The sequence below is a fragment of the Heterodontus francisci genome, chromosome 2 (genome assembly GCF_036365525.1).
Source record: "Heterodontus francisci isolate sHetFra1 chromosome 2, sHetFra1.hap1, whole genome shotgun sequence".
Taxonomy (NCBI): domain Eukaryota; kingdom Metazoa; phylum Chordata; class Chondrichthyes; order Heterodontiformes; family Heterodontidae; genus Heterodontus; species Heterodontus francisci.
This window is the reverse complement of record NC_090372.1, coordinates 32,512,456-32,536,420: the sequence shown is the minus strand read 5'-3', so window position 1 is coordinate 32,536,420 and position 23,965 is coordinate 32,512,456. Positions and strand designations below refer to the sequence as shown.

General features: G+C 42.0%; 1 protein-coding gene across 3 annotated transcripts in view; it reads left to right on the top strand.

Moving 5' to 3' along the window:
- anln (anillin, actin binding protein) overlaps positions 1–23,965 on the top strand; it is a 113,019-nt gene that overhangs the window by 86,684 nt on the left and 2,370 nt on the right. Inside the window, exons 19-23 of one of the 3 annotated variants that reach the window (XM_068056674.1) lie at positions 298–319; positions 1,172–1,284; positions 9,032–9,118; positions 15,449–15,556; positions 21,419–21,591. In XM_068056674.1, coding sequence (XP_067912775.1) covers positions 298–319; positions 1,172–1,284; positions 9,032–9,118; positions 15,449–15,556; positions 21,419–21,591 — 503 coding nt within the window. Of the gene's footprint in view, positions 1–294; positions 320–1,171; positions 1,285–9,031; positions 9,119–15,448; positions 15,557–21,418; positions 21,592–23,965 lie in introns of all 3 variants that reach the window. The other 2 variants (XM_068056667.1, XM_068056683.1) reach the window with 2 other exon arrangements.

Genomic DNA, 23,965 nt, shown 5'->3' with positions numbered 1-23,965 from the left:
CAGAATGTCAGTGTGCAATAGTGAAAAGTCCTACTCTACCTCCTAACTGTTCAGGAGCAGCAAAGAGGTCTGAATAGAGTACTTGGCTAGTCCCTTGTTTGGGAATGAAATAAAGAGGAAAGCAGAAATTACTTTTTTTAAATAGAAGTTTTGCACAGTTGTATTTTGATTTCATTAAAGGATTAGAAAGTTTACATGATTGCACTGAATTTGTTTAGATTTAGTATTTAAGTTTTCTGTATGTAGATTTTATGAATAAAATTTAATGTTAATTCTTGATCTCTTCATTTCAAGCAGAAAAGCAACTTGCATACACCAGGTAAGTAGAATGCTATTTCCGTATTAGCTGCTGTGACTTATAGTAGTCTCTTCTGCTAAAGTACCCCCATTGACACTAATTGCTAGATGTCTAAGGATATCTGCTGTAAACGCAACGGAAGCCTGAAATAGCTTTGAATTGGAACAGTTGGGTCCCTTCATTCTTTAATGGTATTTTTTAAAATCTGAACTCTTGGATGGGCTTATTTTAAAAAGAACAGAGATTTATATTTACTTGTAGGCTGTTGCATCAGAATTTGACACTAGGTTCATACGTACATTATCAAAGATTTGGTGTGAAGTTTATAATGGGTTTACTGATTCCTGTGGAAATTAACCTTTGTTTTGGTTTTGCTCACACATCCAAAACTGAGGATGAATGCGCATTTGCATTGTGTTGCCTACACCTTGCCAATGGAAGTCTCGATAAGCTTGTATTGGTAGTGAGGCTAGTGTACTTAGAGCTATTTTGTTGTCAGAAACTTGGAATGCCACTGGACATGCTGTTTTAACCTCAGCAAGGATGCATTTATGATTAGCATTGAAATTGGTCATAATGCGTCTGTTTTCCCTGGCAGAAAATTTACCAGATTCACAAGGCTGTGTTCCATGCCCAAGGACGCCTGAAAAACACCCAACACAACATTGGCTGTGGACAATTTTCAGTTGCTGTTGGGGCAGCTTTTAGTCATTTTTTTGTTTCAATTCATATAGAATCAGGATGACTTCTCCCCATTTCATTGTGCATGATTGCCCCTCCCCCCACCCCCTCCTGCTGTCTTTCACTAGTAATTTTCGAATGATGACTGGAAATTTTTGTCCATGTTTCTCAATGTTCTGTTTTCATTTGTAGCTTTGGCCAGTCCTGGAGGTCCCAATGCAGTGCGCACTAGTAATTTCACCATGGTTGGATCCCACAAGTTCTCACTCTGTTCTGTAGGAAACACAAAATTCCATCTAGATAAGGTTAGCAAACTGGAGTACTTCTTTAGTCCGATTAATCGTCTGTCTGTCTGACCATGTGCAGTTTTAGCAGATTGCATATCTCCTTTGTTTCAAATGCTCTGATATTCTGTGAAAAGGTTTGTCATACACATGCTTTTTCTACCTATTGAATCTCTAGTGTATTTAATCACAAATTCAGCTCTCAGAATTACATTGGTCATAGAAGTTTACTTGCAGTTCAGTAGCATGTCTTGGGATGCACATTTCTCTTTCTAAAAATAAAACTAAGTTAAAAGCATCCAATCTGAATTGGTTATAATTAAAAGCAATATTTGATTTGGGGTTAATTACATGATTTGTATATTTAATTAAGTAAGACAACTTACACTCTGCAGGTACATACTAATGGAGATTTTTTTTCATTTAGGTTTAAATTATTCTTTGAATTGAAGCTCATTATAATGCCAGTTGGTTACCAGTCACAAGATTTCTGCATTACATATTCTGTCACCAACATTATTTGGGTGGGGTCACAGTGCACTATTACCTAGACATATTTGGCCTGTTCACCTTCCAATTATGCAAATCTCTCTATAAATAGTACAGAACTTGAGTATTGCTGAAAATAGAGACATTGGGCTGAATTTTATTAGCACACCGCACGTCACGGTGGCGCGCTTTGAACTCTGCCTTCCGACACGGATGCGCCACCGCTGAGCCCCCACGATATTTCGCATGGGGGCTCATTTAAATAGAGGCGGCGGAGCAGCCGCCCCTGATGCTGGAGAGGGGGCGGCTGCTGCGTCCCCGATAATGGCGTCTGGTGCCACCGTGCAGGCATCAGTGCCATTTTTAAAGGGCTTCAAGCCCTTCAGGTTCGTTAACATTTTTTAAAGGTGCCGGCACCCAGATGTGATTTTAAATGAAGGCCACGCCGCCAAGCGTCGTGGAGGCTGCACCGAAGCGTCGTGGAGGCTGCACCGAAGCCTCCCCGCCGCCGGTAAAATGCCGCAGGGCCTTCTCTGCGTTGGGATTCATGGCGGGCCGCTGCCGCAAGTATTTTACGGGCCCACCACAACCCCTGATGTTGAGGGGCTGGTAAAATTCAGTCCATTATGTTGAAGCTTTTCGTCTTGCATTCATCAGGACAATTCGCAAGAATACCAATGTAAGGGAATACAACAAATTTATACTATATGGGAAAAGTGCTGATTGGTTGGCAAGTGAGCTCTGATTGGTAGACGTGTTGCCATGGAGAATGTACCAGAATGGCTGTCACTTATTTTGTTTAGCTGGAACAGGCGCAATGTTTGTACATATTCTTTCTGTCTGCAAAGAACAGGGCCCTGTGTATTAATATATGTAGCTTCCGGTACATGCAAATGCACCACACCGCAAGCCCTACTGATGATCTTAAATTGGTTGTCAGCGTAATTCTTAGCACACTGAGGATTATTTAGCAAATGTTGTCCAATCGTGGAATCACATCTAATGTTGGACACTGTTTTGAGTTTTGCAAGCACGAGCTGGTTGGGTACGGCCTGTGCCTTGCCCATTGCGAACAGCAGAAGGGACTTGTTGTTTGATACTATCCATCAGTCTTTGTGACTGACGGCCTATATACCTAGCATCACATTGGCATTGAAATTCATGTATCACACTATTCATTTGTGTGATAGGCAGGATGTCTTTTTGGCTTGACGGCAGCATCTGTTCGTGGCAAACACCACACATTGCTACTACATAGTAGCAGTGTGAAACGGCTATCTTCACCTGTTGCTCAAATTTTTGGGATACCTAGCATTACCCTGTCAGTCACCGTTCGAAAAGTCATTCGGACACAAGGGATCCAGGGTGAGCTAGTAAATTGGATACAGAATTGGTGATAGGTGGCAGAGGATGGTAGTGGAGGGTTGTTTTTCAGATTGGAGGCCGGTGACCAGTGGTGTGCCACAGGGATTGGTGCTGGGACCTCTGTTGTTTGTCATATATATTAATGACTTGGATGTGAATGTAGGGGGCATAATTAGCAAGTTTGCAGATGACACCAAAATTGGTGGTATAGTGGACAGTGAAGAAGGTTGTCTAAGGTTACAACAGGATATAGATCAACTAGGAAAGTGGGCAAGGGATTGGCAAATGGAATTTAATGCAGACAAGTGCGAAGTGATGCATTTTGGGAAGTTAAACCAGGGCAGGACATATACAGTGAATGGCAGGGCCCTGGGGAGCGTTGTCGAGCGGAGAGACCTTGGGGTGCAAGTACATAGTTCCCTGAAAGTGGCAACACAGGTAGACAGGGTGGTGAAGAAGGTATATGGCATGCTTGCCTTCATCGGCCGAGGCATTGAGTACAAGAGTTGGGACGTCATGTTACAGTTGTACATAACGTTAGTTCGTCCGCATTTGGAGTACTGTGTGCAGTTCTGGTCGCTGCACTACAGGAAAGATGTGATTAAGCTAGAGAGGGTGCAGAAAAGATTCACAAGGATGTTGCCATGTTTGGAGGGCTTGAGTTATTCAGAGAGATTGGATAGGCTGGGTCTGTTTTCCCTGGAGCGAAGGAGGCTGAGAGGGGACATGATAGAGGTATATAAAATTATGAGAGGCATAGATAGGGTAGATAGCCAGAGTCTGTTTCCCATGGTAGGGGTGACTAAAACTAGAGGGCATAGATTTAAGGTGAGATGGAAGAGGTTTAAAGGGGATCAAAGGGGTAAATTTTTCACACAAAGAATAGTGGGTATCTAGAATGAGCTGCCAGAGGAGGTGGTGGAGGCAGGAACAGAAGCAACATTTAAGAGGCATCTGTACAGGTACTTGAATGAGCAAGGCATAGAGGGATATGGAATTAATGCAGGCAGATGGGATTAGTATAGATAGGCATTATGGTCGGCATGGACAAGGTGGTCTGAAGGGCATGTTACTCTGCTGTACGACTCTATGACCATTAACTCGTGCATTCTCCAATGCAACGCCTATACCAATCAGAGTTCACTTTCCAACCAATCAGCACTGTCTTCTCATACAGTATAAATTTGTTATTTTCCCTTACATTGGTATTTTTGCAGATTGTCCTGATGAGTGCAAGACAAAAAGCTTCGACATAATGTCTTTATTTTCAGCAATACTCAAATCTCACTATGTCTGGAGTCAGCTTTAAAAGCAAGCTATGTTTAGGTAGCTGATCTGCAGTACAAAGCTTCAGAAAAAGCTACTCTATTGGTCTTGGATCACCTTGCTCACACACTACTGCTTTGCTGATACCTTTTAGGTTTGTCCTGTGTAGGTCTCTGGGATACATTCTCAACATAAAGCTTCATCAAGCAATTGTTACAAAGATCTAACATATCAGTTCCGAAGAAGGGTCACTGACCCGAAACGTTAACTCTGCTTCTCTTTCCACAGATGCTGCCAGACCTGCTGAGTGAATCCAGCATTTCTTGTTTTTGTTTCAGATTTCCAGCATCTGCAGTATTTTGCTTTTATCTAACATATCAGTGTTTACTTCATATAGTGGTTTTATTTTGGCATCATTGGCATCCTGTTTGATGGTGCCATTATATAAACAAAATAGTATCTGGACTTGGCAGATTATATATGAATAGGAGTAGGCCATTCAGCCCCTCAAGCCATTCAGTTAGATCGTGGCTGTACCTCAACTTCATTTACTTGTCTTAGCTCCAGATCACCACAATGGGCCACGTATACCATGTTTTAAAAATGTGACATGCATTAATCTGTTGTAACTATTGACATAAGCAGGATGGAACAGGAGTAGGCCATTCATCTCTTCGAGATCAGCCATGATCTAATCTATCTTAACTCCATGTGTGTCAGCTGTGATTCAGTTGGTAGCACTCTTGCCTCTGAGTCAGAAGGTTCCGGCTTCTAGTCCCACTCCGGGACTTGAGCACAAAACCGAGGCTGTTACTCCAGTGCAGTACTGAAGGAGTCATATACTTGGAGATTCTGTCTTTCAGATGAGACATTAAACCGAGGCCCTGTCTGCCCCCTCAGGTGGACATAAAAGATCCCAAGGAACTATTTCAATGAAGAGCAGAGGAGTTATCCCTGGTGTCCTGGCCAGTATTTAACCCTCTGTCAGCATCACAAAAAGAAAACCGATTTATCTGGCCATTATCATATTGCTGTTGTGGGAGCTTGCTGTGTGCAAATTGGCTGCTGCATTTCTTGTATTACAACAGTTAGGAAGGGAGTTCCAGGATTTTGACTTTACGGCAGTGAAAGAACAGCGCTATAGTTCCAAATCAGCATGGTGTGTGGCTTGGAGGGGAACTTGCAAGTGGTGGTGTTCCCATGCATCTGCCGCCCTTGTCCTTCTAGGTGGTAGAGGTCGTGCGTTTGGAAGGTATTGTCTAAGGAGCCTTGGTGCGTTGCTGCAGTGCATTTTGTAGATGGTACACACTGCTGCCTCTGTGTGTCGGTGGTGGAGAGAGTGAATGTTTGTGGATGGGTGCCAGTCAAGTGAGCTGCTTTGTCCTGGATGGTGTCGAGTTTCTTGAGTGTTGTTGGAGCTGCACCCATCCAGGCAAGTGGAGATTATTCCATTACACTCCTGACATGTGCCTTGTTGATGGTGGGCAGCCATTAGGGAGTCAGGAGGTGAGTTACTTGCTGCAGGATTCCTAGCCTCTGACCTGCCTTTGTAGCCACAGTATTTATATAGCTACTCCAGTTCAGTGGTAACCTCCAAGATGTTGATGGTGGGGGATTCTGCGAACTTCATGCCATTGAATGTCAAGGGGAGATGGTTAGATTCTCTCTTATTTGAGATGGTCATTGCCTGGCACTTGTGTGGCGCGAATGTTACTTGCCACTTATCAGCCCAAGCCTGGATATTGTCCAGGTCCTGCTGCATTTCTGCATGGACTGTTTCAGTATCTAAGGAGTCACGAATGGTGCTAAACGTTTTGTAATCATCAGCGAACATCCCTACTTCTGACCTTATGATGAAGCAGCTGAAGATTGTTGGGCCTAGGACACTACCCTGAAGAACCCCTGCAGTGATGTCCTGGAGCTGAGATGATCGATCTCCAACAACCTCAACCATCTTCCTTTGCGTTGGGTATGACACCAACCAGTGGAGAATTTTCTCCCTGATTCCCATTGACTTCAGTTTTGCTCAGGCTCCTTGATGCCATACTCTGTCAAATGCTGCCTTGATGATAAGGGCAGTCATTTCTCACCTCACCCCTTGAGTTCAGCTCTCTTGTCCATGTTTGAACCAAGGCTGTAATGAGGTCAGGAGCTGAATGGTCCTGGTGGAACCCAAACTGAGTGTCACTGAGCAGGTTATTGTTAAGCAAGTGCCGCATGATAGCACTGTTGCGACACCTTCCATCACTTTACTGATGATCGAGAGTTGACTGATGGGACGGTAATTGGCTGGGTTGGATTTGTCCTGCTTTTTGTGTACAGGACATTCCTGTGCAATTTTCCACAATGCCAGTGTTGTAGCTGTGCTAGAACAGCTTGGCTAGGGGCGCAGCAAGTTCTGGAGCACAGGTCTTCAGTCCTATTTGCTGAATGTTGTCAGGGCTCGTAGCCTTTGCAGTATCCAGTGCCTTCAGTCGTTTCTTGATATCACGCAGATTGAATCGAATTGGCTGAAGACTGGGGACTTCAGGAGGAGGCCAAGATGGATCATCCACTCGGCACTTCTGGCTGAAGGTTATTGCAAATGCTTCATCCTTATCTTTTGCACTGATGTGCTGGGCTCCCCCATCATTGTGGAGCCACCTCCTCCAGTTAGTTGTTTAATTGTTCACCATCATTCATGACTGGATATGGGTCCTTGTACCCTTTAATTTATATTGCCTCTTCTCGTTCGTCCAACCAAAATGAATCATTTCACACTTTTCTGCACTAAATTTCATCTTCCACTTGTCCACCCATTCCACCAGCTTGTCTATGTCCTCCTGAAGTTTATCACCAGCCTCTGCACTGTTTTGTATCATTCGCACATGTTGAAATTATGCCCCGTACCCCAAGTCTAGCTCATTAATATATATCAAGAAAAGCAGGGGTCCTAACACCGACCCCTGGGGTAACCCACTATGCACCTCCCTCCAATCCAAAAAAACATTCGCAACTACTCTCTGTTTCCTGTCACTTGGCCAATTTTGTATCCCTGCTGCTACTGTCACTTTTATTCCATGTGCTCTAACTTTGCTGTCAAGCCTGTTATGTAGCACTTTATCAAGTGCCTTTTGGAAGTCCACGTACACTACATTACCCTCATCAACCCTCTTTATTACCTCTTCAAAAAACTCAAGCAAGTTAGTTCTATGATGGCATTAAAACTTGAGTAATTTAACAAAAAATGTAACTGATACGTATCTGGCCTCTTGATTTTGCATCTCAAGGCTCAGACTGAGAATAGCAGGTTTGATTAAGTGGCAGCCACTGTGGTAAGTTCTTTTTCAACTTCTTGGAGGGTAGGAATTTTGCATGAATATTTGATAACACTATTGTATATCCTAATCTAGGAATAGTTTCCATTCTTTGCCCATGTACTACTTGCAGCAGTTATACAATTGATCACCTGATACATCACTTTTTATGGTATTCTCTTATCAATTGCTTCTGTACTACTGCTGTTTCTGTTTCCGATGCACAGATTCTTTGTTCAAATGCTCAACTTGTGTGCATGGCTGTGTTTGCTTGATAGCGTAATTATTTATCCTTATCACTAAGAGTGTTGTCTCGGGTCACTAATGGGCCCTGCTTTGAAGCATTAAAGCAAAATTAATTATAACAAATTAAGTATAAATTTAAGCTCCAAATCTTTTGCCTCACCCTACCTAATTGATCCAAAATGTAAATTTGATAACTCTTAGATTTTATTTGCTTGAAATTGTATTGGTAATGAGCTTTGCACTTGGTGTCACATTTTAATATTCTCAGTGGGCCGAAGGGCCTGTTTCAGTGCTGTATCTCTATGACTATGATTAAGATAGAAATCATTTGGCCAGAAAATTAAACCGCTTTTTTGTGTAGCTTTGATTTTTTTTTAAGGATCTGGAGAAGAAATCTCTGATATTTAAGAAAGTGTGCACTACACAGTCAAAGATATCCTAGTAAAGCATCATCTAGGAAGGTTCATAACTTAAAGAACCCACAAAATAAAAAGCTTGTGATAAATACAATGACGCAGCTGCGTTAACTCATGATCGGATATAGAGGATTTGGTATGACTATGCTGCAGCTGGACTTATAAATGAATTGTTGCAATTCTGTAACTAGTTCAAGCTCTGTTTTTATTTGTGAGCATCAATATGCTTAACATAACTGCTGGATGAATAAAGCCTTTATACTGTTCTTTGTGAAGGCTTTGTAATGTTGCATGGCCCTGGTTAGTGTCGGACTATGCAAATATTTTAGTTTCATCAGTGGCTATTAACCTCATCAGGGAAGTTAAATTCATCAAACAGTGTTAAATAGTTTTACAACCGAGGTTTTCAACACATTTTGGCAGACCGTGTTGTCACCTTCCAGTCGCCTTAGGGTCACAATTCTATTATGCAAGCTAACATAACAGACTAACAGTCTACCAGTAACAAACTGGATCTAGTTAAAATACTGATTAAAAGTACTAACCAAATGTAATATACGGCTCTGATGAAAGGTCATTGACCTGAAACATTAAACTCTGTTTCTCTCGCCACAGGTGCTGCCAGACCTAAAGAGTATATCCAGCGCTTTGTTTTTATTTGTAATATGCACTTCTTTTGGTTCTTTGCAGGTTCCCTTCTTGTGTCCTCTTGAAGGTCATATTTATGTAAAATTGCAGTGCCAGGTTGGGTCCACGATTGAAGAACGTGGATTTTTGGTAAGCTCTTCTTTGGTTATAATTAGAGGTTATAATTTGAAACCATCCCTACTGATTGCTCTTTGTTTTGAAGAATTAATGATTCATTTGCAAAGGAAGAACAAGCTGCATTTAAATAAGTTTTCACATTCTCAGGCCATCGCAACTATTTAATAGCCAATTAATTATTCGAAATGATAGCTTGCAGACTTATTAGTCCTTCTGCGCATCCATATGGGGACCCTGATGACTGACTTTTTTTTTGCACATGTGCAATCCCAAATCAGTCGTGCATGTGCCTGGACTCCAGAGAACTGACTGGAGAGGAACCCAGAAGTGGGGCTTGCTGAGGCACGTTTCCTTGCTGAGCTTGGAGGCTGAAGCTGTTTGCTTCCTGCCCCTGGTGGGTGCGTGTGCGCGCTGGTGGTGGACTGCCAAGTGGTTGGAGTGTAGGAAGTGTTAGCCGCACTCCTAGTAATGGAATGGCTTTTCCCAGTGTGGTGGCACCGGAGCTCTCACAGGGCACCCAACTCAGTGACGTCCTTCCCGCAGGCCGGGAAGGAAGGGCTGCTCATCCATGTGGATGCGCTAGCAGTCGGTCAGGCAGTAGCAATGGATGAAGGGCAACCTTGCCACACGTGCCGGACCGGAAGGGCTTCTTGCCATAGTGGCTGTGCTCATACTGCCCAGGTTGTTGGATTTTATTTAACATTTCTGCCTTGACCTTGATCCTTTCATCCTGAATTAAAGAATTTTTATTACTTCCAAGAGGTAAAATTAACACAAAACTCCAAAACGCACTAATTAGAGCAGGGTTCTCCAACCTTTTCTTTGGTGAGAGCTACTTCTGATAAACGAAAAATATCACGAGCCGCTTAAACATATATTGAAACAATATGGATAGATAAATGCAAACTAAATATGTAGCTATTATAATTACATCATATTTATTATGAAGGAAAACTGATCTTAGCTTTATTTCATTGTTATACTTGACACTGCATGCAAGCCTGGTGAAGAGATCACTGTACTTGCTGGTGTCCAGAGGCCTAACAGCGGCTTCATTGCGTGGTTGGTGTTCGTTTAGCAACGTCATTCCCCACTCCCCCACCCCCGGAATCTACCTCCCTTGACAGCCTCATGGTGAAAATTGTTGAGCCCATCTGGGCTCAAAAGTACTTGGGGTTAAACCCTCCATTTGCACTCCAGCTCAAACTGATGCAACAAAAAAGACCAGGAGGTTAGGGACCTAATTCTGCATCCAACGCCCACCCCAATACAAACTGGCTGAATTTCTCGACTCAGTTTTATGAGTAAAGCCAGCAATAAAACAAAAGCAAAATACTCTGGATGCTAGAAATCTGAAATAAAAGGAGAAAATGTGGGAAATACTTAGGTCAGGCAGCATCTTTGGGTAGAGAAACAGAGTTAACGTTTCAGGTCTGTGACCTTACATCAGAATGTGAACAGTCACAGACCTGAAACGTTAACTCTGCTTCTCTCTCTACAGATGCCGCCAAACCTGCTGTGTATTTCCAGCACTTTGTTTTCATTTCAGTTTTCCAGCATCCGCTGTATTTTGCTTTTATTCTTGGGGGTGTTTGAGGCCTACACTGGGTATTTGAGGACTTCCCACCCACCCACTGGCTCCATTCCTCTCCTGCACTCATCCGTTTCTCACCTGCTGTGGATCCAACATGACCGTCTCCGTCCAGCTCCAGTCACCACCCAGAGCGCATGCTCCAGTCACTGCTGGTGAGCTACTCAGACAGTCGGCGAGGTACTAGTAGCTTGTGATTGACATGTTGGTGACCCCTGAATTAGAGTATAGAATCTTTTATTTTACCAGCTAAGAACAACTATAATTACAATTGCAGAACACTAGATTAGAGGATCTGCACAAAGTTAAATAAAGCTCCACTTTGTGCATTCTACCATATCACCATTTTCACATGATTTCCACCTTCCTCAGCCATATTGTACAATAACAGTGGCACTCTGAACCCTGTCTGCCTGATGATGACTGGATCGAATTACACATTGCAAAGAACTTGAATTACTCTACAGCAGGCAGAATGGAATTACGCATTCCAAACAAACTTCTGGGTGTGTCTTGTCCTCCTCGGGGACCAATAAATCTGGTCCCGTTTGTGTTGCAAATAGACAAAGTCTGAATTATTTTGAAGTGTAGTCATGAACAGCAATGAGATAACTGGCCCACCAGTTAATCTGTTTTGGCAGTGTTGCTTGAGGGATACATAGTGGCCAGGACACCAGGAGAACATTTCACTCTTTGTTGTATGCTATGTGGTCTTTTATGTCCATCTGTGAAGGCAGACAGGACCTAATTTTCAGCGAAAAAATGGCACCTCTGACAGTGCACCAACACCTCAGTAGTGCGCAAGAAGGACACCTAGATTCTGTGCTCATGTCTCTGGAATGGGGCAGGGTCTATGGTCCTCTAAGAAATTTGAGTGCGCCTATCTTTGGGCGCCTTACCTACATCCGTGTTAGACCTCCCATTTGAACATGGGTTGTTGACAAGTCCTGAATTTTGGGCCTCTGACCATATGATGATGGTGCAGTGGTGACCTCCACAGTTTAGTGCTCCACTTGTCAGGTGGGCAATTAGGTTGGACCCCGAGGGTCTGGAGGAGGAATGGGTGGGCCTCACAGTCCGTGATTGCGGGTTGTTAGGGGATTTGGTAGGAGGATTGCAGGGCCTCTGGAGTACTGCTGCGGTCAGGATTGCTGTTGGGGAGTAGGGAGGGCGGCTGGGGGTGTGGTCCTGGAGGTTAGAGTCAGGAATGAGGTCGGGACCGGAAGTGGCATTGATTATGGTGAATACTTTTGTGGTGTATAGCATTGGTTTTTGTGGAGGCAATCAGCACTGGCTGCCTCAGGGTGAACCAGTTATAGCAAGGACCAGAATCAGATGTTAGGCCCCTAACACCTGCTTCAGCTGTACATAAAAGATACCTTTATTGAAATGACATCCCAAGCGCTTCATGGCAGAAGTGTCTGCGCAGGCATTGGATGCCATTTTGGTTCCCAAATGCCACCTAAAGCACCCAAACAGGTGCTACTGATCCCAATTCTGCACCCTCTCACTCTGAAGAAAGTCTGCCACTGCTGAGCCAAACTAACGCACATTGGTCAAATGGCTGAGAGCTCTCTGATAATCATTGGATAGTATGTCCAGCTCCATGATAGAATTTGAGTGAAACTTTTTTTGTGTGTTGGCATTGGCCTATCACCCATCATGAATCTTATACTGTTTTGATATATCTCACGTGTATTTAGATTTATATCAGGAATTCTTCATACTGTAACTAATCTAAAAGCACCAGTTAGTGGAATATTAAATTATCTGATTGAAGATTAATGAGAACCCTTGAATTAAATGCAGATAATTATTCTGACAGCTGCACGTTGTTCATCAGAGGCAATTTGCTCCGCATAATCCGCTAATATTCTCAACCATGTTCATATTGCCTCCAATTTAGTTCAACCAACACTGAAGATCAAATATTCTTTATTCTTCACATAGCACAGAAACAGACTTGGTTGTCCATGTTTGAGTCAGAGTGGGAGGCCTTTGAGAATATAAATCATGTCACTTACATAACTATCTTTCTCTCGCTGAATCTAAAAGCACGCTCTAAAGGCAGTCCACATCCATTTGAAAAAAAATGATTTTTTTTTTTGTATTTGCATCTGATAAAATTTAAAAGAAAAGTTGTAGGAAAGAGACAAGAGGGTCAAAGTTGGGCGTTAAGCACTGTGTTGAATGTATTAAAAACTGTAGGGAATTATACATTGCCCAAAAACTGGTAGGTTTTGGTTGCGTGTTATGAAAAAATTTTAAAAGATCTTGAACCCCACTCCAACCTGCCCACTTCCAGTTTGAACAGGAAGGTGGTGGGAGACAGGTAACCAACCCCCTCTTAGCAGGTGATTTGGTCATTTTAAATATTATAATGAACCCGTTTGCCTCAGATTTAACCATCCTCCAGGTTTAACCCTAGTTAGTTGGGTTTTTGGGCCTCTGGGAACCCAGCGGCTAAAGGGAAGTGAGGGCTGCTTCGTAGAAGAGGCAAATACCTTTACAGCACTGCTTGTGGACCAGGAGGAGCATGACACATGCTGTGATGTTATTTGTTAACTCCCCACCCCCTCCATTAAAACCCATCCTAGTCAAGATCAGATAAAGGTGTGCAAAGGAAACACAACCCCAGTCCGTATTGCTGGAGCCGGACGCCCGACACGAGCTGGCCCAAGCCCGACACATGTCGTTGGATCCCGTTGGGGTCGGGTCGGGTAGCAGGCCTTTACATCAGTACATGGGTAAAGGCCTACTACTCAACCCGATCCCGACGACGTGTCGGGTTTGGGCCGGGCCATGTCGGACTTGTGGGTCCGGCATTCAAGCTCGATCAGGTTTCCTTTGAGCACCTTTAAGATCAGGGTCTTGTGTATCTGATCGACACAGCTACAGTCCTGTGAAACTCCCAACATAACACCATTAGGTCCTGTAATTCTACTTAGACCCATTGGGTCAGCTTCAAAGCCTGAAGGGGGTTGGCATGGAAAATCATTTCTGCAGGTGTTAATCATGTGACTTTGGTAAGCTGAAATGACCTTTTAGAAGACTTGCTGGATTTAGCCTTGACCCACTGGAATAGACTTGCAATAAATTAATCTAGTTTTGTACCAGTTTATTCCAAGACAAATGGCCAGAATAAGAACTCAATCAGTGCTATTTGAGCGTGATTGGAAATGTCTTGTTTCACCAGCCAATTGTCAGTCTGGGTCAGTGGCATTTCCATGACACTGAAAAAGGAATTCTTGGCACTGACGGAATATGCTGTAGCACACTGGCAGTGATCCTAATAATTCTTGAGTTTTCCTAATTACTCGGGATTTTCTGAATTCTGTATTTTTCATCTTGCCCTACCCCACAAATATATGTTTGAGATAGGCTAGTACAATGAGCCTTTCGGTGATGTTTGGGGCATACTTGGTGAAGAAGGACGCCTTGCAGCTCTGAGCACCACTGCTAGTTTTTGAAATTTACTTGGTTCTCCAGCTAATGCATTGTTGTTTGAAAATTGAGGAGGAGATGGCCTGCTTTAGCCATTGTAAAACAATTCCGCCATCAAATTTTCCACTCTTTCAGTTGTAGAATGGCCTGGTGTTAAAGGGCCTCTGTGTCAGGATACTTGGTCCTAGGTTACCCTGTTACTGATTCAGTTTGGCAGTCCTAATTGAGTATAATGTTAGCAGAATCAATCATACACAGTATTCAAGTAACAATTAACAGAATCAAGGTAGGTATTACATCGTCAGTCTCTGGACAACAGTACAGCGTTGGTAGATCTTGTTCAAATCTGCTGTATTTTGTTCTATTTGTGCTCTTCTATTGATACTGCTTATGGCCCTGTTGTGCAAGCATGCTTTTGCATCAGCTACAACTCATCGCAAATAGCCTGATTGGCTTCACACAGACTATTGTATCCTTGTTTGTCTAGAATTAGGCATGATCTCCTTTTTAATCAATTGTAAAAGCATGTAGTTAAAGAGATGGTCCTAACCTTGTTAATTTAACAGATTTACGAGTCAATTCATTATATTTCAATCGTATAAAAATGGCTTACTTTATCATATTTCAACTATCCTCAGCTTGAGGGAGAAGAACTTCTGATCCATCACTATTATTCCCTTTAATAAATCTGCCATTTTATGTCTATCTACTTTCTTATTTAAACATTTTAGAGTCATAGTCATTTATGGCACAGAAAGGGGCCATTCGGCCCATCTAGTCCAGCTGGCTCTTCGCGGATTTATGCTGTCAGGTGCACTCCCTAGCTCGAACATCTCTAAGCCAACAGACTAAGATGAGCATACCCTCCACCCCCCCCAAGTACCACCATCTGAATGACCATTAAAGATTTAAATAGCGAGCGGTACCACAATTGCTGGACTGCATTATACACTCTATGCCACGGAGTGTTTTCCGATCAATTGGATTTGTCGCTCAGCTGTCTCATTGTGCTGAGGCATGTATAGGCATTCTAGGCTATATTCTACACTGGGTATGGTTGTCTGTCCCAAGAATAAGAGATTTTTGCTCCAGCTTTTGAAGAAGTCAGCAATAGGCTGTCATCCATTCCTGTCTGTGGAGCTTACCTGAGGGGGGTTGTGAATGATGTATGGAATGACCTGGATAGTAGAGTTGTCTTTTTCGTTATCTAGGCAGTCACAAACCAGTGCTTTCACAGCTTATCCAATATTACATGGGTGTTGGTAAAACATCCTTCTGATCAACTCAATACATTTCTTTGCTTGTAGACCATGTTTGATGATGTCAGTGGTTTTGGAGCTTGGCACCGACGCTGGTGTGTCCTATCAGGGAACTGCATCTCATATTGGACCTATCCAGATGATGAAAAATGCAAGGTTTGTCATCACATGCGCTATTGCTGCAGTGTTAGAAAATAACAACTGAAGTGAATCATCAATAATGCAATTCAAATATCCCTTTTCTGTTTGTATTCATCTCAAATATAATTTTTTTTATTAATTTTCTCATAACACCTACATTACATATCTTCCTTTATGCTTGAAATACCTGCCCTGTAAATGCTTAAGCACCATGTGCAGCTTCTGATGCTGGATATTATCCAGGGAGGAACTGCACTTTTATTAAATGGCAGATGGGAGTGAGGTGGCTAATAGCTTGATACTCTGCGAAAAGGAGGTTTAAGTGCCAGGCTTTGGAACATTTCCAAATCTTTGCACCCCATCTGTGCTGCGTCTCATCAGTAAAAGTACTGGTTGTTTTGATAGTGCAGTATATCGCTGACACGGATGGAAAAAAAAAAAATTGCCCTTCTCATTGAGATGCGATTTGCACTTTCAGCTAATCCCACAGTAGAATTGAGTCCTTTATTTCTGGCATTCAGAATTTTACAGACCAGCCATGATCTCATTGAATGGCAAAAGAGGCTCGAGGGGCTGAATGGTCAATGCTGTTCCTCGTGAAGCTTGGAACAATAGCAGCATTTCAGAGATTTATGTATTTGTACAGATTATCGACTATCTTGTATATAGTACAGGGTTGCACATCCTGGTTACTTGCAAATTTGTTGAGACAACATTTTCTCAATTCCCAGGTTGTGTAATTTAAGGATTTCTGAATACTTTTCTTTGGAAAAAGAGTAAGTCCAAAACACATCATTGCACACTTGCTTGTAAAATCTGTTTCCCTTGTATCCCCCTCAGTTTCATCAAATCCTGCAAAATTCAGAAACTATTGACGTCATTTATTTGAATCTTGGGTGTGTGCCTGCCCAAGAGTTAGGAATAGTGCTGGACAAGTGGCAGATGGAAATTTAACTGCAGAGAAGTGTGAAGTGATTCATTTTGGTAGGAAACATGAGAAAACGCAATATAAACTAAAGGGTACAGTTCCAAAGGGGGTGCAGAAGCAAAGGCACCTGGAGATATATGTGCCTAAATCATTGAAGGTGGCAGGGCAGGTTCAGAAAGCGAATACTAAAGCATAAGGGATCCTGGGCTTTATAAATAGGGGCATACAGTACAAAAGCAAGGAAGTTATGTATAAAACCCTAGTTTGGCCTCAATTGGAGTATTGTGTCCAATTCTGGGCACTGCACTTTAGGAAGAACGTGAAGTCATAAGACAGGGTGCAGAAAAGAGGGAAAACATTTTTGCACAGCACATGCTTAGGATCTAGAATATGCTGCCTGAGAATGTGGTGGCAGCAGATTCAATTGAGGTCTTCAAAAGAGAATTGGATAATTACCTGAAGTGAAAAATATTTGCAGGGCTATGGGGAAAAGGCGGTGCAGTGCGGCTAGGTGAGTTGCTCTTCCAAAGAGCTGGCATTGGCACAATAGGCCGAATGGCTGCCTTCTGTGCTGTAACCATTCTATGATTCTAAAAGTCTTATCTAATGGGTGGTGAACATTTGTGCTTTTTTATTCCTTGATTTAGTGCAGTTTAATCTTTGGTAACTTAGTGTGGGGATGACATTAAGAGATCAAATTGAGATGAAATGTTGAATTAAATGGATAGGAATCTAAAAGCCAAAGTCAGCCACAGAAATTTACATCTTTTTCTCAGCAAACTACTTGCTGCCTGCAAGTTCAAGTGGTTTCTCATTATGCTCCACAACAGCAAAATAAATTTCCCATGCATCCCTTTTAGGTATTAGTTTACTTTTATTTTCTGCATTTATCTTTTGCTGCCCTTTCTCATAAGAATGTTTCCATTTGTACAATAACCATTTCAAATTTGAGGATTCCCCACTCCTAATCTGTTAACCTGTTTGCTAACTTTTTTTGCCCTGTTAATTTGGATGCATATGATAAAATTAGGACCATTAATAAAGTTATTCATAGCAAGGAAATTGGAAAGGTTCGACCGCCTCAATTTTAAAATTCTCAAACTTATTTCAAATCCCTCCATGACCTGGCCTCTCCCTATCTCTGTAACCTCCTCCAGGACTACAATTTCTCCAAAATCTTGTTTTTCTCCAATACCGGCCTCTTAAGCATCCCTGATTTCCTTCCCTCCACTGATAGTGGCCTTGCCTTCAGCTACGTAGGCCCTAAACTCTGGAATTCCCTCCCTAGACCCCTCAGCCTCGCTACCTCTCTTTTCACCTTTAAGCTAGGGTGGCGCAGTGGTTAGCACTGCAGCCTCACAGCTCCAGTGACCTGGGTTCAGTTCTGGGTACTGCCTGTGCGGAGTTTGCAAGTTCTCCCTGTGACTGCGTGGGTTTCCGCCGGGTGCTCCGGTTTCCTCCCACAGCCAAAGACTTGCAGGTTGATAGGTAAATTGGCCATTGTAAATTGCCCCTAGTGTAGGTAGATGGTGGGGATGTGGTAGGGAATATGGGATTAATGTAGGATTCGTATAAATGGGTAGCTGTTGGTCGGCACAGACTTGGTGGGCCGAAGGGCCTGTATCTCTAAATAAATAAAAAAAAAATTAAGATGCTCCTTAAAATTACTACTTTGACCAAGCTTTTGGTTACCGACCTTAATATCTCTTATGTGGCCTGGTGTCAAATTTTGTTTGATTATGCTCCTGTGGAGCACCTTGGGATGTATTATTACATGAAAGTCATTATATAAATTCAAGTTTTTGAAACTGAATATAAAAAAGACGAACTGATATATAATTCCTTACATTACCTTTTATAAGTATATTAAAAGAATAGCTAAAGAAATCATAGGACTGTTTCAAGATGAAATTTAGTTGTGGAGGATGAAAATACGGAGAGATATTAAATATTCATCAGTTTTTACAAATGATAGTGGTAGGGTGGCAGAAGAGGAGAATGTGAAACAATTCTTATCTCACTGAACTCTGCCCAGTACCTTCACCTTTGACTGCTGTGCTTTTCTGTTTTACATTGGATCTAACTGTTATGGCCACTGTTTCCCAATTGTTCTCCTCTTTCATTTTCCCCACTTCATTTTGCAGAGCTAAATTAACAATTCTTCCTTTTATCATTTAATTCGAAACATACTAATCTACAGTCATGGATACAGTCTTGAAAAATATTCCCCATTTTGACCAATACATCACTTATTTTTTTAAAAAAGTTACCCAACATTATTGACCTGTTCTGAATTATCTACAAATGTCCCCCTCTGTCATCCCTACTGATGGCCTAATTTGTGCACCGAGAAGTCATACAATCATACAGTACTGAAGGAGGCCATTTGACCCATTGTGTCTGTCCTAGCTCTTTGGTAGAACTATTCAATTAATCCCACTCCTCGCTGTTTCCCCATAGCCCTGCAAAATTTTTCCTCTTCAGATTAAATATCCAGTTGCTCTTGAATCTGCTCCCACCTTTTGAAACTGTGCATTACAGATCATAGCAAGAAGCTATGTATTAAAAATTCTCATCTCATCTCTCTGATTCTTTTGCCTTTAGTACTTCAGCCATGCCCTCTGCCTCCACAAGAAGATTTTCATTTTGGTCCCTAATCAACCCCACCCTTCCTTTGACTATGATCCTTTTACTCTTGCATTCATAAGATAGTTAGTATTTCCTTTTATGTTACCCAATAATCTTTTCTCATACACTCTTTTTGCTCCCTCATAATTTGTTTTTCAGTTCTCCTTTGCCCTTTCTGTATTCTCCATGGTTCCACATTGTATTATAAACCTGGCATTTATCATAAGTGTCCGTTTTCTGTTTCATTCTAATCTAAGTATCTTTAGCCGTCCATGGACCTTATGGTTTCTTTACCCCTCATAGGAATGTGTTTAGTCTTTACCTATACTAACTCCCCCTTCAAGGTTTCCCATTGCTCATTTAGTGTTTTACCTGCCGATCTGTGTTTCCAATCCAACTGTTGGCAAAATTGAAGCTCATTGGGTTAATGGGGCAGTAGCAGCATGGATACAAAATTGGCTAAGAGACAGAAAGCAAAGAGTAGTGGTGAATCATAATTTTTCAGATTAGAAGGAAGTATGCAGTGGTGATCCCCTATGGGTCAGTATTAGGACCACTCCTCTTTTCAAAAAGTTGAGTATTTTCATCCTTGATTGTTTCTTGTCCCTTAAATTCTGCTCTAAAGTATGAAGTTCCAAGTTTTCACAAAAAAAAATCAATTTGGAGTTCTCTGATTCTACCTTTAGTAGATTTTAGGTCGAATTTAAATATTCTGGTAAATAGTAACGGCAAGCACCAGAAATTGCCACAGTTGTTTGGATTAGCTAATGCCCAGAATAGTGCACTACATTAAAAAAAAAGTTTGATATCTGGTCCAATGAAACTCTGCCACACTTAGCATTGTTTTGCAATGTGCTACAAAATTAACTTGAGATCCATTTTGAAGGTATGATTACATTTATAGTGTACAAATATATTAGAAAAATGAAGTTGCTTTGATTGATGAAGGAAGGGCAGTGGATGTTGTCTACATGGACTTCAGTAAAGCCTTTGACAAGGTCCCTCATGGTAGACTGGTACAAAAGGTGAAGTCACACGGGATCAGAGGTGAACTGGCAAGATGGATACCGAACTGGCTTGGTCATAGAAGACAGAGGGTAGAGGTGGAAGGGTGCTTTTCTGAATGGAGGAATGTGACTAGTGGTGTTCCGCAGGGATCAGTGCTGGGACCTTTGCTGTTTGTAGTATATATAAATGATTTTGAGGAAAATGTAGCTGGTCTGATTAGTAAGTTTGCGGATGACACAAAGGTTGGTGGAGTTGCGGATAATGATGAGGATTGTCAGAGGATACAGCATGATCTAGATCGGTTGGAGACTTGGGCGGAGAAATGGCAGATAGAGGTTAATCAGGACAAATGTGAGATAATTTGGAAGGTCTAATACAGGTGAGAAGTATATAGTAAATGGCAGAACCTTTAGGAGTATTGACAGGCAGATCTGGGCGTACAGGTCCACAGATCACTGAAAGTGGCAACGCAGGTGGATAAGGTAGTCAAGAAGGCATACGGCATGCTTGCTTTCATCGGTCGGGGCATAGAGTATAAAAATTGGCAAGTCATGCTGCAGCTGTGCAGAACCTTAATTAGGCCACACTTAGAATATTTGTACAATTCTGGTCGCCACACTACCAGAAGGATGTGGAGGCTTTGGAGAGGGTACAGAAGAGGTTTACCAGGATGTTGCCTGGTCTGGAGGGTGTTAGCTATGAGGAGAAGTTGGATAAACTCTGATTGTCTTCACTGGAACGACGGAGGTGGAGGGGTGACATGATAGAGGTTTACAAAGTTACGAGTGGCATGGACAGAGTGGATAGTCAGAAGCTTTTTCCCAGGGTGGAAGAATCAGTTACTAGGAGACATAGGTTTAAGGTGCGAGGGGCAAAGTTTAGAGGGGATGTGTGAGGCAAGTTTTTTTTACACCGAGGGTGGTGAGTGCCAGGAACTTGCTGCCGGGGGAGGTGGAAGCAGGTACGATAGCGACGTTTAAGAGGCATCTTGCCAAATACATGAATAGGATGGGAATAGAGGGATACGGACCCTGGAAGTGCCGAAAGTTTTAGTTTAGACAGGCATCAAGATCGGCGCAGGCTTGGAGGGCCGAATGGCCTGTTCCTGTGCTGTACTGTTCTTTGTTCTTATGTAATTTAAAATTGCAACACATCTTTTCAATTACTGATCAGATATTGTATTGAGGAGAGAGCACAGAAATATGTCTTAAATTTAATGTTCTCTCCAGATGTTTGCTGATCCTGTTTTAAGATTTATTGAGCACTAATGTGTATATGCAGGTGTGATTAAACAACTCTTTATTTACTTCCAGAACCCTCTTGGCCGTGTAAATCTGGCTAATTGTACTAGCAGAAAAATAGAGCCAGCTAACCGTGAGTTCTGTGCTCGACCCCACACTTTGGAACTCATCACTGTAAGGCCTCAGCGAGAAGATGATAGAGAAACTCTTGTCAGTCAGTGCAAGAACACTCTTTGTGTCACCAAGTAAGAAACAAGGCAAACTACTTTTGATGGGCAGAATTCAATCTGAAATTTCAGTGCCTTGGTAAAATACTGCCAATCTCTGTACGTTGCATTGTCAGAATGAAACATGGACTTAAGAGGTTATATTATGACAGCAGGTTGCATAAAATTGGTTTGTATTGCCTCGAGTTTAGAAAGTTGAGCGGTGATCTAACAAAGATGTTTAAAATTAAGGGATTTAATTAGAACAATATAGAGAAACTACTGTGGTGGAAGAATGCAGAACAAGGGATGTACTCTTAAAATTAGAACTAGGGCATTTAGGAGGGAAATCAGGATACACTTTTTCACATAGGTATAGTAGAAATCTGGAATTCTCTTTCCCATAAGGCTATGGATGCTGGGACAGTTGAAGTTGTCAAGACTTAGATCGATAGATTATTGTTAGGTAAGCGTGTCAAGTGGGTAGATAGAATTGAGGTACGGATCAACCATGATCTAGTTGAATGGCAGAGCAGATTTAGAGGTGCTGAACAGCTGACTCCAATTCCTATTGTTGTTAACTTCTGTTGAGATCACAATCTTACTTGAGGGCTTCTCTCAGGAATGCTGTACCATGGAGTGATGGGACAGTGGTCTTCATTTGTAAATTCTTGAACAGTGTGCTTCTGATTTTAATCATGCTGCTGTGGACCATGAAATTCCCCACAGGAAGAGGCAGTAAAAAAGAGGACTAACTTCTAAGTCTTCTGTTTTAATAGGATCCTTTCACTTGCTGTATAGAAGCTGGAATAACCCTTATCTGTTAATACTATTCCCTTACTTCCTTTTACTGGAGAGCAAGAGAAGGAGAGGGAACATCACTAGATACAGCTCTGCCAACATTCCATATCTAAGATATGTGTATCTGACGGGAAACCTGATGCACACGATGCAGCAAGTCTGCTGAGAGCCATAGTCGAAGAGATGTGGTGCAAATGGATAGAGACAGTATTCTTAGTACTCCTGGTGCACAGTTTCAAACAAAAAAAACCTCAGTTCAGATTAGTTTCTTTATCACAGAATTTGTTAAAAAAAAAGTTTTGTATACAGATTGTTTTGTGTAATAGATATTTCATTGCAGTCGTTAACTTCTAGGTATCGTGCTTAAACAACAGTGTGCCCATACACTTTACTAGAATGATGTATTTGCACTCCACCATAGTTCTGCTTTGTATTTGTGAGACAATTAAGCATATTTTCTATAATCAATGTACTTTGACTCTGGTTGGTTAAATGATTTCCCTATGTCAGAAATTAGAGTGCTGATTCGTCATAGCTGGCAGCTGGAGAAGCACTACAAGTGGCTAGGGTAAGGAAAAATTAACTAGATCTGTTGAGAGAGAAACAAAGCCAAAGTTAAAAGTGATTGGATGTAAACTTGTTTGAATTGGCTTTACCAAGGATGAAGATGCTGCCCAAGTCATGGTGAAAGAGGAGGTAGTTGAAACACTGGATCGGCTAAAAGTTGATGGAGGTATTAGATAGGCTGACTGTACTAAATGTTGATAAGCCACCAGGACCGGATGAGATGTATCCAAGGATACTTAGGGAATTAAGGGTGGAAATTTCAAAGGTACTGGCCATAATCTTCCAATCCTCCGTAGATATAGGTGTGGTGCCAGAGGACTGAAGAATTGCAAATGTTGCACCATTATTCAAAAAAGGGTGTAGGGACAAGCCCAGCCACTACAGGCCAATCAGCTTAGCCTCAGTGGTGGGAAAGCTTTTACAAACGATAAGTTGGGAGAAAGTTAATAGTCACTTGGTCAAATGTGGATTAATTAAGGAATTTCAGCACGGATTTGTTAAAGACAAATTGTGTTTAACTAGCTTGATTTTTTTTGATGACCGAGAGGGGTAATCCGGTTGAGGTGGTGTACATGGACTTCCAAAAGGCATTCAATTAAATGCCACATAACAGACTTGTCAGCAAGGGACAGTAACAGCATGGATACAAAATTGGCGGAGTAGCAGGAAACAGTAGTGGTGAACAGTTGTTTTTCAGACTGGAAGGAGGTGAATATAGTGGGGTTCCCCAGGGATCGCTATTGTGACCCCTGCTTTTCTAGGTATAAATGACCTGGACTTGGGTGTGCAGGGAACAATTTAAAAATTTGTGGATGACACAAAACTTGGAAGTGTTCTGAATTGTGAGGAGGATAGTGATAAACCTCAAGAGGACATTGACAGGCTGGTGAAATGGGCAGACGTGGCAGATGAAATTTAATGCAGAAAAGTGTGTTGATTCATTTTAGTAGGAAGAAGGAGAAGAGGCAATATAAATTAAAGGATACAATTCTAAAGGGGCTACAGGAGCAGAGGGATCTAGCGATATATGTGCACAAATCATTGA